Source organism: Trachemys scripta, chromosome 7 (assembly GCF_013100865.1).
Source record: "Trachemys scripta elegans isolate TJP31775 chromosome 7, CAS_Tse_1.0, whole genome shotgun sequence".
NCBI lineage: Eukaryota > Metazoa > Chordata > Testudines > Emydidae > Trachemys > Trachemys scripta.
In genome coordinates, this window is record NC_048304.1 from 28,725,603 (window position 1) to 28,742,014 (window position 16,412).

The 16,412-nt window shown below is 42.0% G+C and overlaps 1 protein-coding gene across 2 annotated transcripts in view; it reads left to right on the top strand.

Annotated features, from left to right (window-relative positions):
• The first annotated feature begins 8,028 nt into the window (after positions 1-8,028).
• The window catches only part of CARD19 (caspase recruitment domain family member 19), a 45,913-nt gene continuing 37,529 nt past the window's right edge, over positions 8,029-16,412 (top strand). For both annotated transcript variants that reach the window (XM_034776774.1, XM_034776776.1), the window contains exon 1: positions 8,029-8,156. In XM_034776774.1, coding sequence (XP_034632665.1) covers positions 8,141-8,156 — 16 coding nt within the window. In that variant the 5' untranslated portion in view covers positions 8,029-8,140. The remainder of the gene's footprint in view (positions 8,157-16,412) is intronic.

Below are 16,412 nucleotides of genomic sequence, written 5' to 3' on the forward strand. Positions count from 1 at the left end.
CTAGTGGGTAAGAGGCCCAAAAGCACCAAAGTCCCTGTGACAAAGTGGGAATTTTCTTAAGGTTTTGTATGGATACGGTTTGTGCCTCAGTTTCCCCTATGCACGGTTAACTAGGTGGTGGGAAAAGGTGGTTTATTCTTTGTAGTGATCCAGGTGTGACTGATGACTGGCTGTCTGGGGTCCCATGCCCATGACAAACCCAGAGGACAATGGCTTGGATATTTGGTGCCTAGCAACTAACGACCCAGGACTGCTGATGCCCTCTCCAGGAAGCTAGCCAGTTTTGGCCAGCAGGAGAACAAAGAACTGAGATGGATGGCCAGGTGACCTGTTCTGCCCGGGAATCAGAACCAAGGATGGTGGAGGGGCCCTTGGGTGTGGTTAGTGTGGGCTGCTGGAAGCAGGACACCTGCTTCTGCACTGGGTTTCAAGGGGGGCTGAGACAGAGAGCTCTGGGCTCAGGACTGACCCAGATGGACTTTGCTGTAACTTTCTATTCTCAATGCTAAGAACTTCCTACGCTGTGTTTCAGACATCTAATAAACCCTTCCGTCTGAGTCTCATTCCAGTCTGAAGAGGTTGGGGGTGCATTGCTCCCTTTGCATGTGCGAGTCTTCCCCAGGGGTTCAAGTCGAGTGGACTCACTGAGGGGAGCTCATGGACTCAGCAGAGGTGCTGAAGGCTCCAAAATTCAGATCCAGGAGGTGGTGAAGCCAAGGGGCTTACCCCAGCGAGTGTGTGGGAGCACTGGACCTGTAGATCCGTGACAGTCCCATTTACAAAAGTGACTGAAGCTCTTAGGGCCAGATTTTTAAAGGTATGTAGGTGCCTAACCCCCACTGAAATTCTCACATAAATACCTTTGGGATCTGCGCCTTAGGTTCTTAAGTCACTTAAGTATTTTAGAAAATGTTACTGAGTGTGTAATTTCTGGGAATACAACAAAAGATTTATTGATGAGTTTTAATTTTTTTATGAATGTACACAGCTTCCTTTTGTTGGCCTTCCAAGTTAGAATAGTGCAAGGTTTTCCCCCCTTCAGCCCTCCATGCTGGAGTCACGAACTGTAAGCTGTAATGTTCTCCTTAACCTCTGAGGATAGGACAAGAAGCAATGGGCTTAAATTGAAGCAAGGGGGGTTTAGTTGGACATTAGGAAAAACTTCCTAACTGTCAGGGTGGTTAAGCACTGGAATAAATTGCCTAGGGAGGTTGTGGAAGCTCCATCATGGGGGATTTTTGAGAGCAGGTTAGACAGACACCTGTCAGGGATGGTCTAGATAATTCTTAGTCCTGCCATGAGCAGAGGGGAATGGACTAGATGACCTCTCAAGGTCCCTTCCAGTCCTACATTTCTATGAATGCGCTAAGCCATCAGTGGCTATTTCACTGGGCTGTAATGTTCATGGGCAGACTCCTGCCATCCTCATTAAATCCAATCTCTTGTTCATTTTAATGGGAATCTGCACTGTGTAGGGATTTCAGGATTTAGCTCACTGTAATTTTAACTTTACTACGTGACTTTCAGATGCTTTAATATGATTTAGAGCCAACCAGGGGAAAACCACATTCACTTGTTTATGACACCAATGCATAGCACAAGAAGGGAGCTCAATCACTAGGTTTGACAAACCAGGCCAGTCTGAGTAATGTTTGCTACAGAAAGTAAAAACTCTGGAGGTTAAGACCATTGATAGCCATGAGAGACAACAGAGAAGCCAGGTAGATTTACTATCTCAGTGCTGGAGCATTTGATTACTATCATTTGTTTAAGCAATCTAGTGCAATAGGCAGCAAAGTTATAACAAGACAAAGGAACAACACCCATAGCGTTTTATGAGAATTGTGGTTCTGGTACCCCTGGGAATGTGTTTAGTTTATGATAATGATGCCCCCTGGAGTTGGCTTTATTGCTCATGTAAAAATTATTTATCATCAGAAGGAAAAGGAGTGCGCTGCAGGAAGAAGATGAAAGCAGTTGAGAATATTAAGCAGACATTTAAAAAATCATGTTTATTAAATTAACTCCTTTGAATATTTACGAGCTAATGAGTTTAAATAGATTCATACTCTCATCTCTGTGCTATAGAACAACTCCCAAGGGGTGTTTCACATTGACTTGTATATTTTTAATGAACTGGCAGCTTATGCTTAAAAAAGCTAAATGCTTCTAACTTATAAAAGAACCCCCATGGATGTATACTTATGAATTGTTTAATTGCTATACGTGATGATAAGATAGGATAATTCTAAATGGCACGTGAATACCAGTGAACTTTCTTTCTCATATTCCTTCACTGAGAATGGTTTAAAACTGCTTTCCTAATGCAAGCCAATGTACTGAGATAGCCCAAGTCACACTGTTTGATTGCTAAGCTTAGGCTGCCTACAGAAAGCCAAAAGGATGGTTTTAAGATCTTCCAGTAAATAGCAAGAGGTGGTTATCTAAGCCAGCTGATATAACTCTTGCCATGGGAATCAAGAAAGCTGGTTCTCTGAGGTAAATGGAAGAGAAATCATTTGCCATGCTAGAAACATGAAGAACCTGAACCTGTGAAGTGCTGAGTGCCAGTCAAGAGCACACAGCCACTCGCAGGATCATGCTCCTAGCAAGTACTTGCCTGTTGCCAAATGGACTGTCCAGATTCATTTTGGGGGGCAAAGACAGCAGTGTTGCCAACTCTTGTGATCTGATTGTGAATCTCACAATACTTGGTGGGTTGTTGTGGGTTTTTTTGGTGGAACCAGGCGACTCCAAGGGAATCTTGCCTTTCATTTAAAAATGAAGTGGGTTTTGAGCCCTCATAGTTGCAGAGAAAAAAACCTGAAAACAAGAGTCCTAGGGGGTCTACAGCTAGAAGGCAAATAGAAAGAACCCCAAATGTATTCTTTTTCAATCTCATGATTTGGCGGGGGCAGAAGGGCTGACTGACATTTTTGGACACTTGGGGTTGCCAATCCTATGTGTGTGTTTGAAGAATATACTTGGGGGGGGGCATTTTTCTCAAGGTAGCCTACACCCAATTGAAGAAGTGAAGTGTTTAAATAAACATTAGAGTATTAGCAAAAAGAAGGAGGAGTACTTGTGGCACCTTAGAGACTAACATCCTGATTATCACTACAAAAGTTTTTTTTCCCTGCTGATAATAGCCCACCTTAATCAATTAGTCTCATTATAGTGGCTATGGCAACACCCATTTTTTCATGTTCTCTCTGTGTGTGTGTGTGTGTGTATATATATACACAATCTTCCTACTGTATTTTCCACTGCATGCATCTGATGAAGTGGGCTTTAGCCCATGAAAGCTTATGCTCAAATAAATTTGTTAGTCTCTAAGGTGCCACAAGTACTCCTCCCTCTTTTTGTTGATACAAAATAACACGGCTACCACTCTGAAACCTGTCATTAGAATATTGACTATCGTGCAGGCATTTCCTCCATAAAGCTTTGTAAATGAATATTTGGAAGCCTGCTGAATGACCGGTTCTTGTGCTCTCTTTCGGAGGAATTAAACGATACCATTTTCCACTGTGTGCTTTGCCGCTCTGAAACAATGAAGAATGCTCCCTGTTATGCAGTATGATAATTAAAAATTTATTTGGGACATGATGTATCTGAGAGCGAGAGAGGCCTTTGCAGGACACAGAAAAGAGAAAGGGCTGCAAAACCAAGAATGTGGAAACATACAAGGCATGGCTGAAATTTAAGTAAGAGAAGACAGGCCTGGGAAGGCAGGGAGAGATCAGAGCACCTGTGCATTTACAGAAAACACTGAATATCTGAACAGGGAGAGGAGAGAATGCTTCTGTGCACAAGACTTTTCATTTTTGCATGACTCTTGAGTGATTTTGCTTCTGGAACGTCTCAGGCATCAATGATTTGCGGGAAGCAGGATGAGCTGCTTCTGTTACAATCAGATGTAAACAGCTTGCACAACTTTTCTTTTTACATTGACGTGCAGCACACGTTTGTAATAACAGGGTTATATACAGGGTTTACAGTTTGGTTCAATGGCTCTCAGCACCCCCTTCCCCCCAATACAAATTGTTCCAGTGTCATTGCTTGCATGACTAGTTTGCCTCAAATTACCATAACATAACAAAGAGAAGTCCTAGGTCCAGGAGGAGCTGTAATGGAAGCACACGCCGTTGTATAAACTCCAAAGTGATCCTTTGGATTTGTACTGGGGTAAGTTACACTCTTTGTTTTCAAAGGTAATTGTTTGTTATGTTCCTCTCAAAGGGCTACATGAAAATCCCAGCTCCATTTCAAGTAGATTGTTGCTTCTTAACAAACTGGGGGCTATGGCTTTCTGGATATGTACCTTTTTTCAAAAGTGGGAAATTATAGATAAACCCCTACTCAGTTTTCTGATACAGAATTAAAAAAAACATGAGTTTTACTGCAACTTCTAAATTATCTATTGTTTCCCAACACTGAAATCTGTATATTTCAAATACATTTTTTTAACTTTTCATGACATTAAAACTTTTCCTTAAAATCCAGGGAGATATTCAATTCATGCTGACCTGTTTACATATGTTGACATTCTATTAACAATACTGCTGCAATTTAAATAACTATGTTATAGAAAGTAACGCTATGACGTGCACATTTTTTCTTTCTATTAAGAAAAGGAAATTCTCAAACAAAAATTTGTATTTGATATTAGTTAAGATTTCCCTCTGCAATAAACTAAACCATAAAAAATTAAGAAATACACAAGACACATTGTGTATTTAAGGGTTAAAAAGCTGCCATCAAACACTCCCAAATTAGGATATGCAAGAATGAACATTGCCCATGAAACCTTAATTCAGCCCTCCTGTTCGTATGCACTATGATACAGCTTTTAACTACCACCACCTTGGAGACTGCCTCTGCCACCAAGTTCCTATGTGTTGCTCAGCAAGTCACTTGCACCAAACTTTTCACAGGTAGTCACTTCTATGTGTAATTAAAGACTGTATCATAATTAATATGCAAGAAGACCAAATTAAAGTTGCATTGCATGGGCAACATTAATTCTGGATTTTCTTAACTTGTGTGTGTTTGACTTTGCAGCATTTTAATCCTTCATTTTGTATTTCCTAATTTTTTATGGTTTTGTTTATTGATGAGAGCTACCTTAACTAATATTAACAAGAGGGCTTTTCTCCCCAATATATATATATAGTTTCTAGCCCTAATGATTACAAAGAAACTCTTCTGAATGTGAACAGAGCACAACCCAATGTTGTGGTGAGAATCTGCAGGAGACAGCGGGTCTGTGGTAATAGTTGTAAGAGAGATCTGAACTTCCCTCATTCATCTTAATGGGGTGCTCACTGAAAACTGTGTTTAGAGGACAATGCAAGTCTCACCATTGTTCTCAGTTTATTTTACAGGTATGAGGTGTTAGAGGAATTCTGAGCCTCTTCATATCCTGGGGAGATAAGAACAAGAAATCCCAGATAAGCAAAGACCCAGAGAATCTACTACATTGTCTCTGCAATAGCCCGTTTCATCTCGCCTTGGTCTCAGCTACCCATCTGACTGAGTATTGCAAGGCACAAAAGTACCCAAAAGAGAACAGATGGACCAGAGGACTGCTGCAAGCAAGTTACTCCACAGGTGAGACCCAAGAGACAGTGATTGACAAGGAAAAAAGTCAGGTCTCTCTGAAAAGTTTCTTTTTTAAAATTTAATGTTTCAAAGTCTTTTTTAATGTATTATCTTCTTTCCTCCTTTTAAAAACACATTTATAAATCTTTTGGAGATAAATGAATGTGTTTTTATTCTGATCTGCAACCGGGCTACCCTTCCGCCCCAATGCAGTGACCAGGAAAGAGAAACTCAGACAGGGAAGAAGCAGGACCAGGGAAAGGATCTAGAGGTGATAAGGGAAGGTTGGAGGGAAGAGACACTAGGGGTGGGAGTGAAAGCAGAAGGCTCCAGAATGACAGAGAGAGAAAGCAGCAAGGTCCCAGGCTGTGGAGATGGGGGGATGGTCTCGGGGAGGGAGGAAAGTTGTTGGCCCCAGAGGGAAGCAGCAAGCTCCAGAAAGGGGAGTAGGTTCAAAGATTCCAGGAAGGAGAGGGAAGCAAAAAACCAAGGGGTGGTGGGTTGGGGTTGAGGTGTGTGTGTGGGTGGGTGTGTGGTATTAAAAGCTCTAGGTGCAATATAGTTTTTTTACTATGCGGCAGAATTGCATCTTCTATCTTTAGGGTCAGATTCTGCCTGGATTATCCCTACACAACTTCAATGGTTTTATGCGAACTATTTTGGCCAAATCCTAGTTCCCTTTGTTATGCAAATAGCTTCATTTGCTTCTCATTGTACTCACATGAAGAGGTTGGTTTTGTATGTTTTAATAGAGCCTTGTTATGGAGAGAGATGATTTACAGAAGCTGTTGTTGTGTCATTATTTCACTGCCTTTGGTCATTTCTAAGGTCGTTTGCTAACTGGTATGTGTGTATCTGAACTGGTGGGAACCTATCCATGCAATTCCCACACTGCTGCCTGCTTGGAAACCATTCCAGAAACCTGATTCTCCACTGCCTTACACCAGTTTATGCTAATATAACTATGGAATTGCACCAGCATAAAATTTGTGAAACAGTGCACAATCAGGCTCTGAAAGTACATCTACTACAGAATGTAGCTGTCCACTGAAGTCCTGATCCTGCAAAGACTTAAGCACATGTGTAATAGGGACTGCTCATTAAGGTTGAGGATGTATGGAAGTGTTTGCAGGATTGGGACCTTGCTTAGTGTTTCCCACAGAACGCACTTTGCCTCAATGCTCCGGAATCTGCAGTGGCTTCCAATCCATTTCCACGTCCTGGGTTTAATTTAAAAGTCTTTTGTGGTTGGCATTCTGGCTGCATCTCCCCTTCATCCTTCCCTGACAGTGGAGATCAGCTGAGGCACTCAAGCTAACAGTCCAAATATTTCCATACAAGGAGTCTGGGAAAGAAAAGCCTTCAAATGTGGGATTTTTTCCCTCCACTCTGGTGGAGTCTGAGTTTGTGACCTTTTGGGGCTTTCAGCAAGTCTAATTTATTTACACATGTTAGGGGTGGAGATTTGAGGCTTGTGGGGTGAGAGGAGGGTTGTTTGTTTTTTGATGTGGGGATTTCTCTGAATCAGCACCGTCAATTAGTTCATTTTGCGTGATCGTGCATTGTTAGAATTTGACATGGGCTGAGACATTGTGGCAAGTGTATTTTTAAACTCTGAACATATGCATGTACATTTATGCCTCTGGGAGTTCCTTATTCCATATATTCGCAACTGAACAAACATGGTAATGCTTGTTATAACATCTATCCAGCTGATTGATGACTTACCCCTAAGGCTTACACATGTGGAATTTCCCAGTACACCCAAAACAGGACATGCTCCAGTTTTCCATTGTTGATGTCCTATCATCATTTTGTTTTAGTGTAGGGAGTGGAATGTCAAGGGACAATGTTGCCATTGAGCAGAATCGGGGTATTTTGATTCCTGGATGTGTGTAACAACACATGGAGGTGAGCCTGAGTGGTTCAGTGTTCAGGTCCAGATTCAAGCATCCCCGAAGTTTGAGGCATTCACATCTAGAAATTTAGTTTGATCTGTAACAGAGAAAGGGTCAAGTCCCAAAGTTTGCATCTGGCACAGAACTCCCCGCAAAATCCGGAGGTGTTTAGATTCAGGGGTTTACTTTGGCTGACCTCCCTCCAGCTAATAAATAAACCATAAGGACTAATGATGATGAGCCCTTAATCTCTTCCACATACAAACCCATCCTACCTAGTCATAACAGTCAAGGATCCTGCGATTTTCTGTAAAACCTGGATTTCTTCAGTTCCGAGCCCCTTCGTTCACCCATTAAAATCAGTGGCAAAGCTCCCATTGGTGTTAATGAGAGTGGGATCTGGCCCACATTTGAACATTTCTCCCCTCGCAGTAGTTTCCCTGACTGGCATTTTCTTCTCTTCTAAGCACACAAGGGAGGCCTCTGCTGGTCGCAAAAAGCCTTACGTGGCTCTCAGTGACTTTACTTTCACTTTATTTACTAGTCAGTGACCTCTCTGTTCATCGAAGCAGGGAGACAACTTTTTCTCAGTTTTACATATTTCAGACATAACAGGAAAGCCGTGAAACCCATGGACAATGCCCTACAGAACGTGTAAGTGACCAACACTTTTATATGGAATGTTTTCAGCAGAATAAATGGTTTGACTTTCAAAGTCAGATGAAGCAAAACAACAGATCATGAAGAACAGAGCGAGGAGGGGTGAGGGATTGGGCAGAGGAGTGGCTGGTAGTATGATGAACGCTGAGATTTTTCCTTTTTGGATTCTGTTTTGCAAATCGTCAACTAACACTTGTTGCTGGGAGTTTAGTGGGTAATCTGATCCTTGAAAAATTGTCAGCGCTCATTTTATTTTCTTAACACAGACAGAGATTTCATTAGACGCACTTCCTGCACTGCCCTATCCAGCTGGGAAAAAAAGAAATCTTACTGTGGGTTAATGCATAATGATAGTACCATGTATTTTCTCATTCTGATTCGAGGTGACAATGGCAACAATTAAGAAATAAAAAAATTAAATAAAACAAGTATTTCTGCTTAGCAGAGGGAAAAAATCAGTGCTCTCCATTGAGATTAGCTAATCAGGAAGTAGGAATGCTTGTCCTTTAAACTGTTACTGTGGAAAATAAAACACATTGGTTGGCAGGTCATTCATACTGTTTGCTGAATTAGGAGATAAAAATCAAAGATGAATCTCCGCTTAGGAAAATAATTGGCCTCCACTGACATAGCATGTGTGCCATCGGCAGGGAGCAAGGGAGCTGGAAATTGCAGCTCTTAGACATAGCAGTTTTTAAATGAGCATTATTCTACTCCTAGGCTGTAATGGTTTTTAAGTGGTATTAAGCTTACAGAGGGATACTTATATTAATATTGAAAATGAACACACCATCTCCAGTTAGGCTCTTAGACTATCACGGATCTGGCTCTGGGTGGGTTTTCCATTGCGATGCTCCTGTCCCGTACGTGCCACATCATAGTTATGCCTATGCATATGTTTGGTTGTCTGTGGCACCTGGGCATACTTTTCATTGTCTTAACACGATGCATATGTTTGGTTGTCCATATCTGAGTGTTTTTGTGTCCACTGTATGACTCATTCTGATTGGCCAATCCAGATTGGGTCCCCAGAAGAGTTCTTTTTACCAGTAAATAACATAATTGTGATTAGACTTACAAAAGTCATACCCATTCAGATGCTGAAATGGTATCTACACTGGATTGGAACTCTTCTGTCTTTCTGAAGTGTATGTCATGCCAGAAGGATATTAAACTTTAAGCTGAGAGATAAAAACAAGCTGGGAGCTAGAGCACTGGAAACAAGAATCAGGGAATTAAAGTGATCCTGAAGACAGCTCTTGATTCAGGGCCCAATCTATCTCCCTTTGCTCAAATCTTGCCTCCAGCACACAACATAAGTAGTTGGACTGTGCACTGGGGATCTCTCTAGGATACGGGTAGTCAATAGATGGACTGGGGGCCAAATCCAGACCACCAGACACTTCTGAACGGACCCCCAAACCTTTTCATTTACTTATTATCATTATTGTTGTTTTTATTATTATTTATTATTACTATTTATTATTATTTTTCTCTGGAGGCTGGACCTTGACTATACCTTTAACCAAGAAATGTGGACCTTGACAAAAATAATTGACTACCTCTGCTCTAGGTGCTGGGTGGGGGTGATGGGAAGTAATTCTTCCTCCACAAGGCCACGGAGTGGCAGCAGAGCCATTCTGCAGCTAGTTCTCCATTCTCAGCCTGTGAACAGACTTTATGGTGCCTGCACTCCACACCATAAAGGGGGGAAACTGGTGGATTCACAGAATGGCAAAACCACAAGCCCCACCCAGCCTCTGTATGGCAGCATAGTGGGACCTGGGCTCTGTAACACACTGGAGATGCATACTCGCTCTGCAGACTCCAGAAATCCTGTCCTCCCAAATAGGGGCTCTTCCGTGCAGCACAGAATCTCCCCCAGTATCTTTGGTTAAATGATCCAGAAGTTAAAAAGTAAAGATGGGTCTCAACTGTATCCTCAGATCTAAACATCCCAAACAGTGAGGAATGTTGTTGCCATCTACAAACATTGCCGCTCTGAGCTATCCATAATCAAGACTCCTTCGTAACTCATATGAGCAGTTTAGACTCCAGTGGGTGTGAAGTGCTCTTGAGCAAGTCAATGCTGCATTCTGCTGTGGATCACTGAGTGTTAAAATTGCACCTTGGAGTGCAAATACCATAAACACTGGACACAGCCATGGGCCTGTTCCAAAGCCATTGTGCTCAATGGGATTCTATCCACTTACTACTGTAGGTTTTGGATCACGCCCAAAGAGCTTTACACTCCCAACAGCAAAAGGGAGGCCTGCTGGTGGTAGAGTTTGCAGTCAATTCCTGATGGCCATATAACCATGTACGTACAAAGAGGGTGAGGTGTCCTTAAATCAATCTGTTGGGATGGCCATACAAAATACAGTCAATCAACCTTTAATTTCTCCAGAGAGAGGATGGGGGCAGGGAGATAAATATGGCTAGAAGTTCAAAGGAAAAATACCAAAGTGATTCCTCGCCAGGTCTCTCTCAATGGGCATGCATAAATGTCAGGTCCCAAGACAGCTGTCAGGTCAGAATCTCTAAGAGTATGTGAGTGCATGTTTTATTATGTCTATTTTTATCTGATAGCAAAATCGTTTGGAGTCAAGTGATCCATTTGCCTTTCACCCTTCAGATACTGTAGGATTTCTGTCTTGAAAATAGTGTTAATCCATGCTAAAAGTCTCTTTACACCTACTGAAGGCTGTCTTCTTACAGTATCTCTTGGAGGCATGGGATGTAAGCAAGCCAGTCCATTCTGGAGCTGGATGTTATTAAACCATTATCTGGAAAGACAGTAGAGTGTTTGACAAACAGAGCTCAGAGCACAGCGAGATGCTAGGCTGGGGTCGGCAACCTTTCAGCAGTGGTGTGCCGAGTCTTCATTTATTCACTTTAATTTAAGGTTTCACGTGCCAGTAATACATTTTAACGTTTTTAGAAGGTCTCTTTCTATATGTCTATAATATATAACTAAACTATTGTTGTATGTAAAGTAAATAAGGTTTTTAAAATGTTTAAGAAGCTTCATTTAAAATTAAATTAAAATGCAGAGCCCCCCGGACCAGTGGCCAGGACCTGGGCAGTGTGAGTGCCACGGAAAATCAGCTTGCGTGCCACCTTTGGCACACGTGCCATAGGTTGTCTACCCCTGTGCTAGGGGGACAATATCTCTTATGTGACTCAGAGGGTGTTCCTTCAGATCTGCATAGAATGGTCACACATTGACAAGGTGCTGGACTGAAGTGTGTGGGGTACAGTAGCTGACTCATTGCCATGGTTTTAACCCCTTTATGATGGTTGGAAGATCTGTGTTCTTCTTGAGTATAAATATTTCCTTTTGTCTTTTTGATGCAAGTCATAATTAGAAAACGTCTTCCTTCACCTTGGTATAACATCTTAGAAATATACCTCTTCCAAAATGCTTTAATTTAATGAAATAATTTCCTTTACCTAGATTGTGCAGTTATTAGAAATCCATTGTAATAAATAATGTATCTAGTTCTTTATTGATTGCAGCATGCAGACTTGAGGCTCAGCTTTCTTACTCTGACAAAGCTAGTCTGCAAGGGTGTCAGCCTCTTGTTTGCACCTGGCTGAGTAACTGAATGTTCAGGGAATTTTGTGCTACAGGGAGTTTTTAAATGACACCGATCTCTTCATGCTTTCTGCCTCATAAAGCTAATAGATCCATATTTAATTAGAAGCTTCATTTGAAGCTCTTTCTTCAGCTGAGGGAAGTTTATTCTTTTTTCTTAGGTTTGAAAATCTAGCTGTCAACTTTGGTTTGCCTTTCCTAGTTAAGCATAAATAAATGAATCCGCTTTTCTAATTGTCCAATTAAGATAAATTGTGCCTGAAAACAGAAACTGCATGTGCAAATTAGAAAAATGCAAAAATTGTTTGTGGGACACTTAAATTATATATGGATAAGTAAATCATTGTTACAAATTGTACAATTAATGAATTGCTTCAAAATTAAATCCTAAATTTATATTCCCAGTTCAAACTGCAAGCAAGTTAAAATGTATTTATTATGTATCAATTTAAATATTTGACCTTTTGGTACAATAATGAGAATGGAAAAGGGGCATCAGAACTGCATCTGGTGCAGATAGAAAATCCTACCTAAATAATTAATTACTTTGTAAGTTAACCTTTTATGTGTCAAGCCTCCTGATCTATTCAAAGTTCTGCCTCCAAAGGCTTGCCCATTCTTTCTGATGGAGCAGCAAGTCATAAAATTTACTTTCCTGGCCATGGTCAGGGCTGCTTTGAAACATTATGCAATACTGGCTAGTACCCCCAAAAATTCACAGACCGGTAGAACAGTGATATCAGAAATACAGCATATTATGATGTAATGAATGGCTCCACAGCCAGACAGGAGTTCAGGTTTGTAAGCATGGGTGGAATTCAGATCTCCTTGCTCCTATTGGAAGTAAAGAAGAAACACCTGTAACTGTAGTCATAGTAAGGCTATTTTATAACATGCATTTGAGGAGGGCTGGGGTTCCATCCAATAGGGGGGGTAACATATATATTAGCTAATTCAGTATTTGTACTTCCTTTCCTCTTCAAATGGTGAGATTGTGACATCAGAGTAAAATGATGGATTGTGACATCACAAATGGTACAGCAGGGGGTGGGGACTAGGTGAGTGAGTTGGGGGGAGGACTCAAGAAAGCTATCAGCACATAGGTATCCATAATAAATACTAGAATCTTGCCATCCTCACTGAGACCAAAACTGTCATTGATTTCATAGACTACAGGAACAAGGTCATGACAACTAATGCCAAGTCTGGTATAACAGCTTATTCTAGCTATTTCTAGCTTATTCTCCTCCTAGCTAAAACCAACACCAGTTCTCCCCATCACTTGTGAAGACAATGAATATTTTGTATCTGCCATATGCACACACCAAGGAAATGGATCTTTGTTTTGTATTTCAAAACTTAAAAATTCATAAGCAAATCTGCTTCCAGTGCAGGATGGCCTTGGTTGTGGCTAGCAACAAAATAAATCTCAGTATTCCTTAAAGTGAAACAGCAGTATTGAGATCCTCTTTCCATGTCAGCTGTACAGTACACAAATGATAACAATTGTAGATTAACTTCCATAGAAATTCCCTTTTGCTTCTGCTGATGTAATATACTAGCAGAATATGTTAACCTTTATACCTATAGATCAAGAAATCTGTATGTGTTAAACTGAGTGAATACTGCATAGACATTATAATGTCATTCAAGACTCTTGGGGTAAAGACAAGTGCTACTGAAGTGCAAAACAAAAAAGATTGATACTATGTTGCCAGAAATAGGTTGCAAAATCATTGTCCTGTCAATTACCAGATTTCCAGGTAGGCTAGCTATCTGTTTAAGCTTATATGAGTGACCAACTTCATTGGGGCAATTCATGTGAGAAAGGGACAGAGATTCAAAAGAGCTGAGCATGTTGAATATGAGCTCTTTTGAAAATCTGCCCATCAGTGTCACAATGGGATCTGCCGGGTGCTCAGTGCTTTCAAAAATCTGGCCTTCCATGTTTGCAGATCTGGTGCCTTAGATCCTGAATTTGGTCTAGGTCAATGGTTTCCAATCTTTTTTCATTTGCGGACTCCTAAAAAATTTCAAATGGAGGTGAGAGACCCCTATGGAAATCTAATCTATGGACCCCCACATTCCCCAGACCATAGGTTGAAAACCACTGTTCCATAGTAATGACCAACTTTCATGGACCCCTTAAACCAGCATTTCTCAAATGCGGCCACCATGGCCCCAGGCGGCCACCAGGGGCTTTTCTTGCGGCCACAGCCTCTGGGTGCTGATTGTGGGGGGAGGAGGGGAGGAAGCAGGGGAGCCACAAACGCCAGAGGAGCAGGCAGTCAGTGTGTGTTCCCCACCTTCCCAGGGATGGTGGGGTTCAGGCTTCCGGCTTCAGCTCTGGGGTGGTGGGCTCTTCCGGCCACAAGGCAGTAGGCTCTATCCTATGGCTGCAGGGCTTCGGGCTCTGGCCCCAGCCCCAGCCTCGCCACCCCTTCGCCCCTAGATTCTGCTGCCTCCCCTGGTCCCCCAACTGCCTTCCTACCCGCCTCCCCATCCAGGGCTTAATTTGTCCTCCGGCTTACCAGGGCTGAGTAAGTCTGTTGTGAAAAGTGGTATTTGTATGTTTGTTAATGTCACTTTTCACTGCCTTCTAGCTATCAAGTCTGCTGATGTGAAAGGTGATATTAGCAAACATACAAATATCACTTTTCACAGAAGCAGACTTACTAGCTAGCAAGTCATAACCCCCCCCCCAAAAAAACAAACAACAACAAAAGACAAGAACATGTGAAGCACCTGATCTGTGTCTCTATTCTGTTTAGATCCAGTAAAGAATACAGACAACTGTACGTTATTTTTATTATTGGGTCTGCAAAAATCCTACATAAATAAATTAAACTGATTTGGACCTGTATATGTACATATTTTTTTGTTTTTCCTAAAGTTAATTCAGTATTTTAGGAAAAATTGTCAGATCGGCCACCAGCAAGAGTTGGTGGCCACACTCTGAGGCCACCAAAATTTTTGTTGTGAGAACCCCTGCCTTAGACATAGTCTGCGGACTCCCAGGGATCCACGGACCACAGATTGAAAATCAGTGGTCTAGGTGACTTTCTGTGAATAAATCATCTGCCTCAGTGAGTCAGCAGAATCCATTTAATCCTCCACCCTGCTCGCAGGGTGAGGTGTTTATTATAGTAACCAAAGACAAAAGAGGGAACCTTTTAAGCCCTTGTACAGTTTCATTGGCCATGCTGAGTGAAATGCAAAAGGTAAACAAGCAGAAAAAACTGTAAAAATATTTGATTTTTAAAATGCTGATTTACTAGAATCAATTCTTTGTAGGGATCCCCCTGACTTCTGTTTTTGTCCACTGGGTCTTCCTCAAGGGGAGATTCTTTACAGATGTAGGTCTGTACATCTTTCCTGCGTCTGTAAAGAATCTCCCCTTGAGCTAGCTCTCTGGGGTGTTGCCGTGTGTGGGCCCCTTTATGCTTTCCAAAGGTGGATCTGCACTTTGCTCTGCAGCACACTCCCTTTGGCTTTTACTTGCACTGAGGGCTGCCTCAAGTAAAGGGGATGACTCCACCTCTCCCTGCCCTACAACCACATTGCTACTTTCTGCTGATAAGAGCACAGAGGTTTCTTCCCCCATCTCCTTACTGTCTCTCCCTCCTCAGAGGTTACCTCTGGGAACTCAGAGACATACTTCTTTTTGCTACGAGTCACAATGCTAACAGCTTTGGGCAGTGATACGATGTCATTTCCAACCAACATATCAGCTGGTAAATTCTTAAGACCTCCACATTCAAAGTACCCCTTAAACCTTCCCACTCTAACTCAATGCGGGCTAAAAGCACTATGGTTTTAAACTGCTCCAAGGCTAGGAATTTTACTTCCTCCCCTGGGATTATATCAGCCTCCTTAAGCACATCTCTCCTGACTAGAGAAATATGTGCTCCAGTGTCTCTCCATCCCTGGCACACTCCACCATTTACGTTGGTCTGTTTAATAAACTCTTTGTCTACCTCCCAGAGGTCAGACCTTAACTAGAACTCCTGCTGCCGCCACTGAGGTCTCTGACTCGTAAGAACATAAAAATGGCCATATTAGGCCAGACCAATGGTCTATCTAGTCCAGTGTCCTGTCTCTGACAGTGGCTGATGCCAGATGCTTCAGAGGGAATGAACGGAACAGGGCAATTTCAAGTGATCCATCCCCTGTCATCCAGTCTTAGCTTCTGGCAGTCAGAGGTTTATGGCAGGAGCATGAGGTTCTTTTTTGAACCCATTTATACTTTTGGCCTTCACAACATCCCAGGGCAGTGAATTCAACAGGTTCACGGTGTGTTGTGAGAAGAAGTACTTACTTATGTTTATTTTAAACCTGCTGCCTATTAATTTCATCGGCTGACCCCCTAATTCTTGTGTTATATGAAATGGTACATAACACGTCCTATTCACTTTCTGCACACCGTTCATGATGTTCTAAATCTCTATCGTCTCTTAATCATCTCTTTTCTAAGATGAACAGTCCCAGTCTTTTTAATCTCTCTTCATGTGGAAGCTGTTCCATACCCCTAATCATTTTCATTGCCCACTACCTAAGCCCTGCCTTCCAGGCCTCCGCAGGCCTCGCTGTCTCTTTACAGGTTAACAACAGCCACACTCTAACCTCCGAGTCGTTCGAGTGTCTCCCTGGTG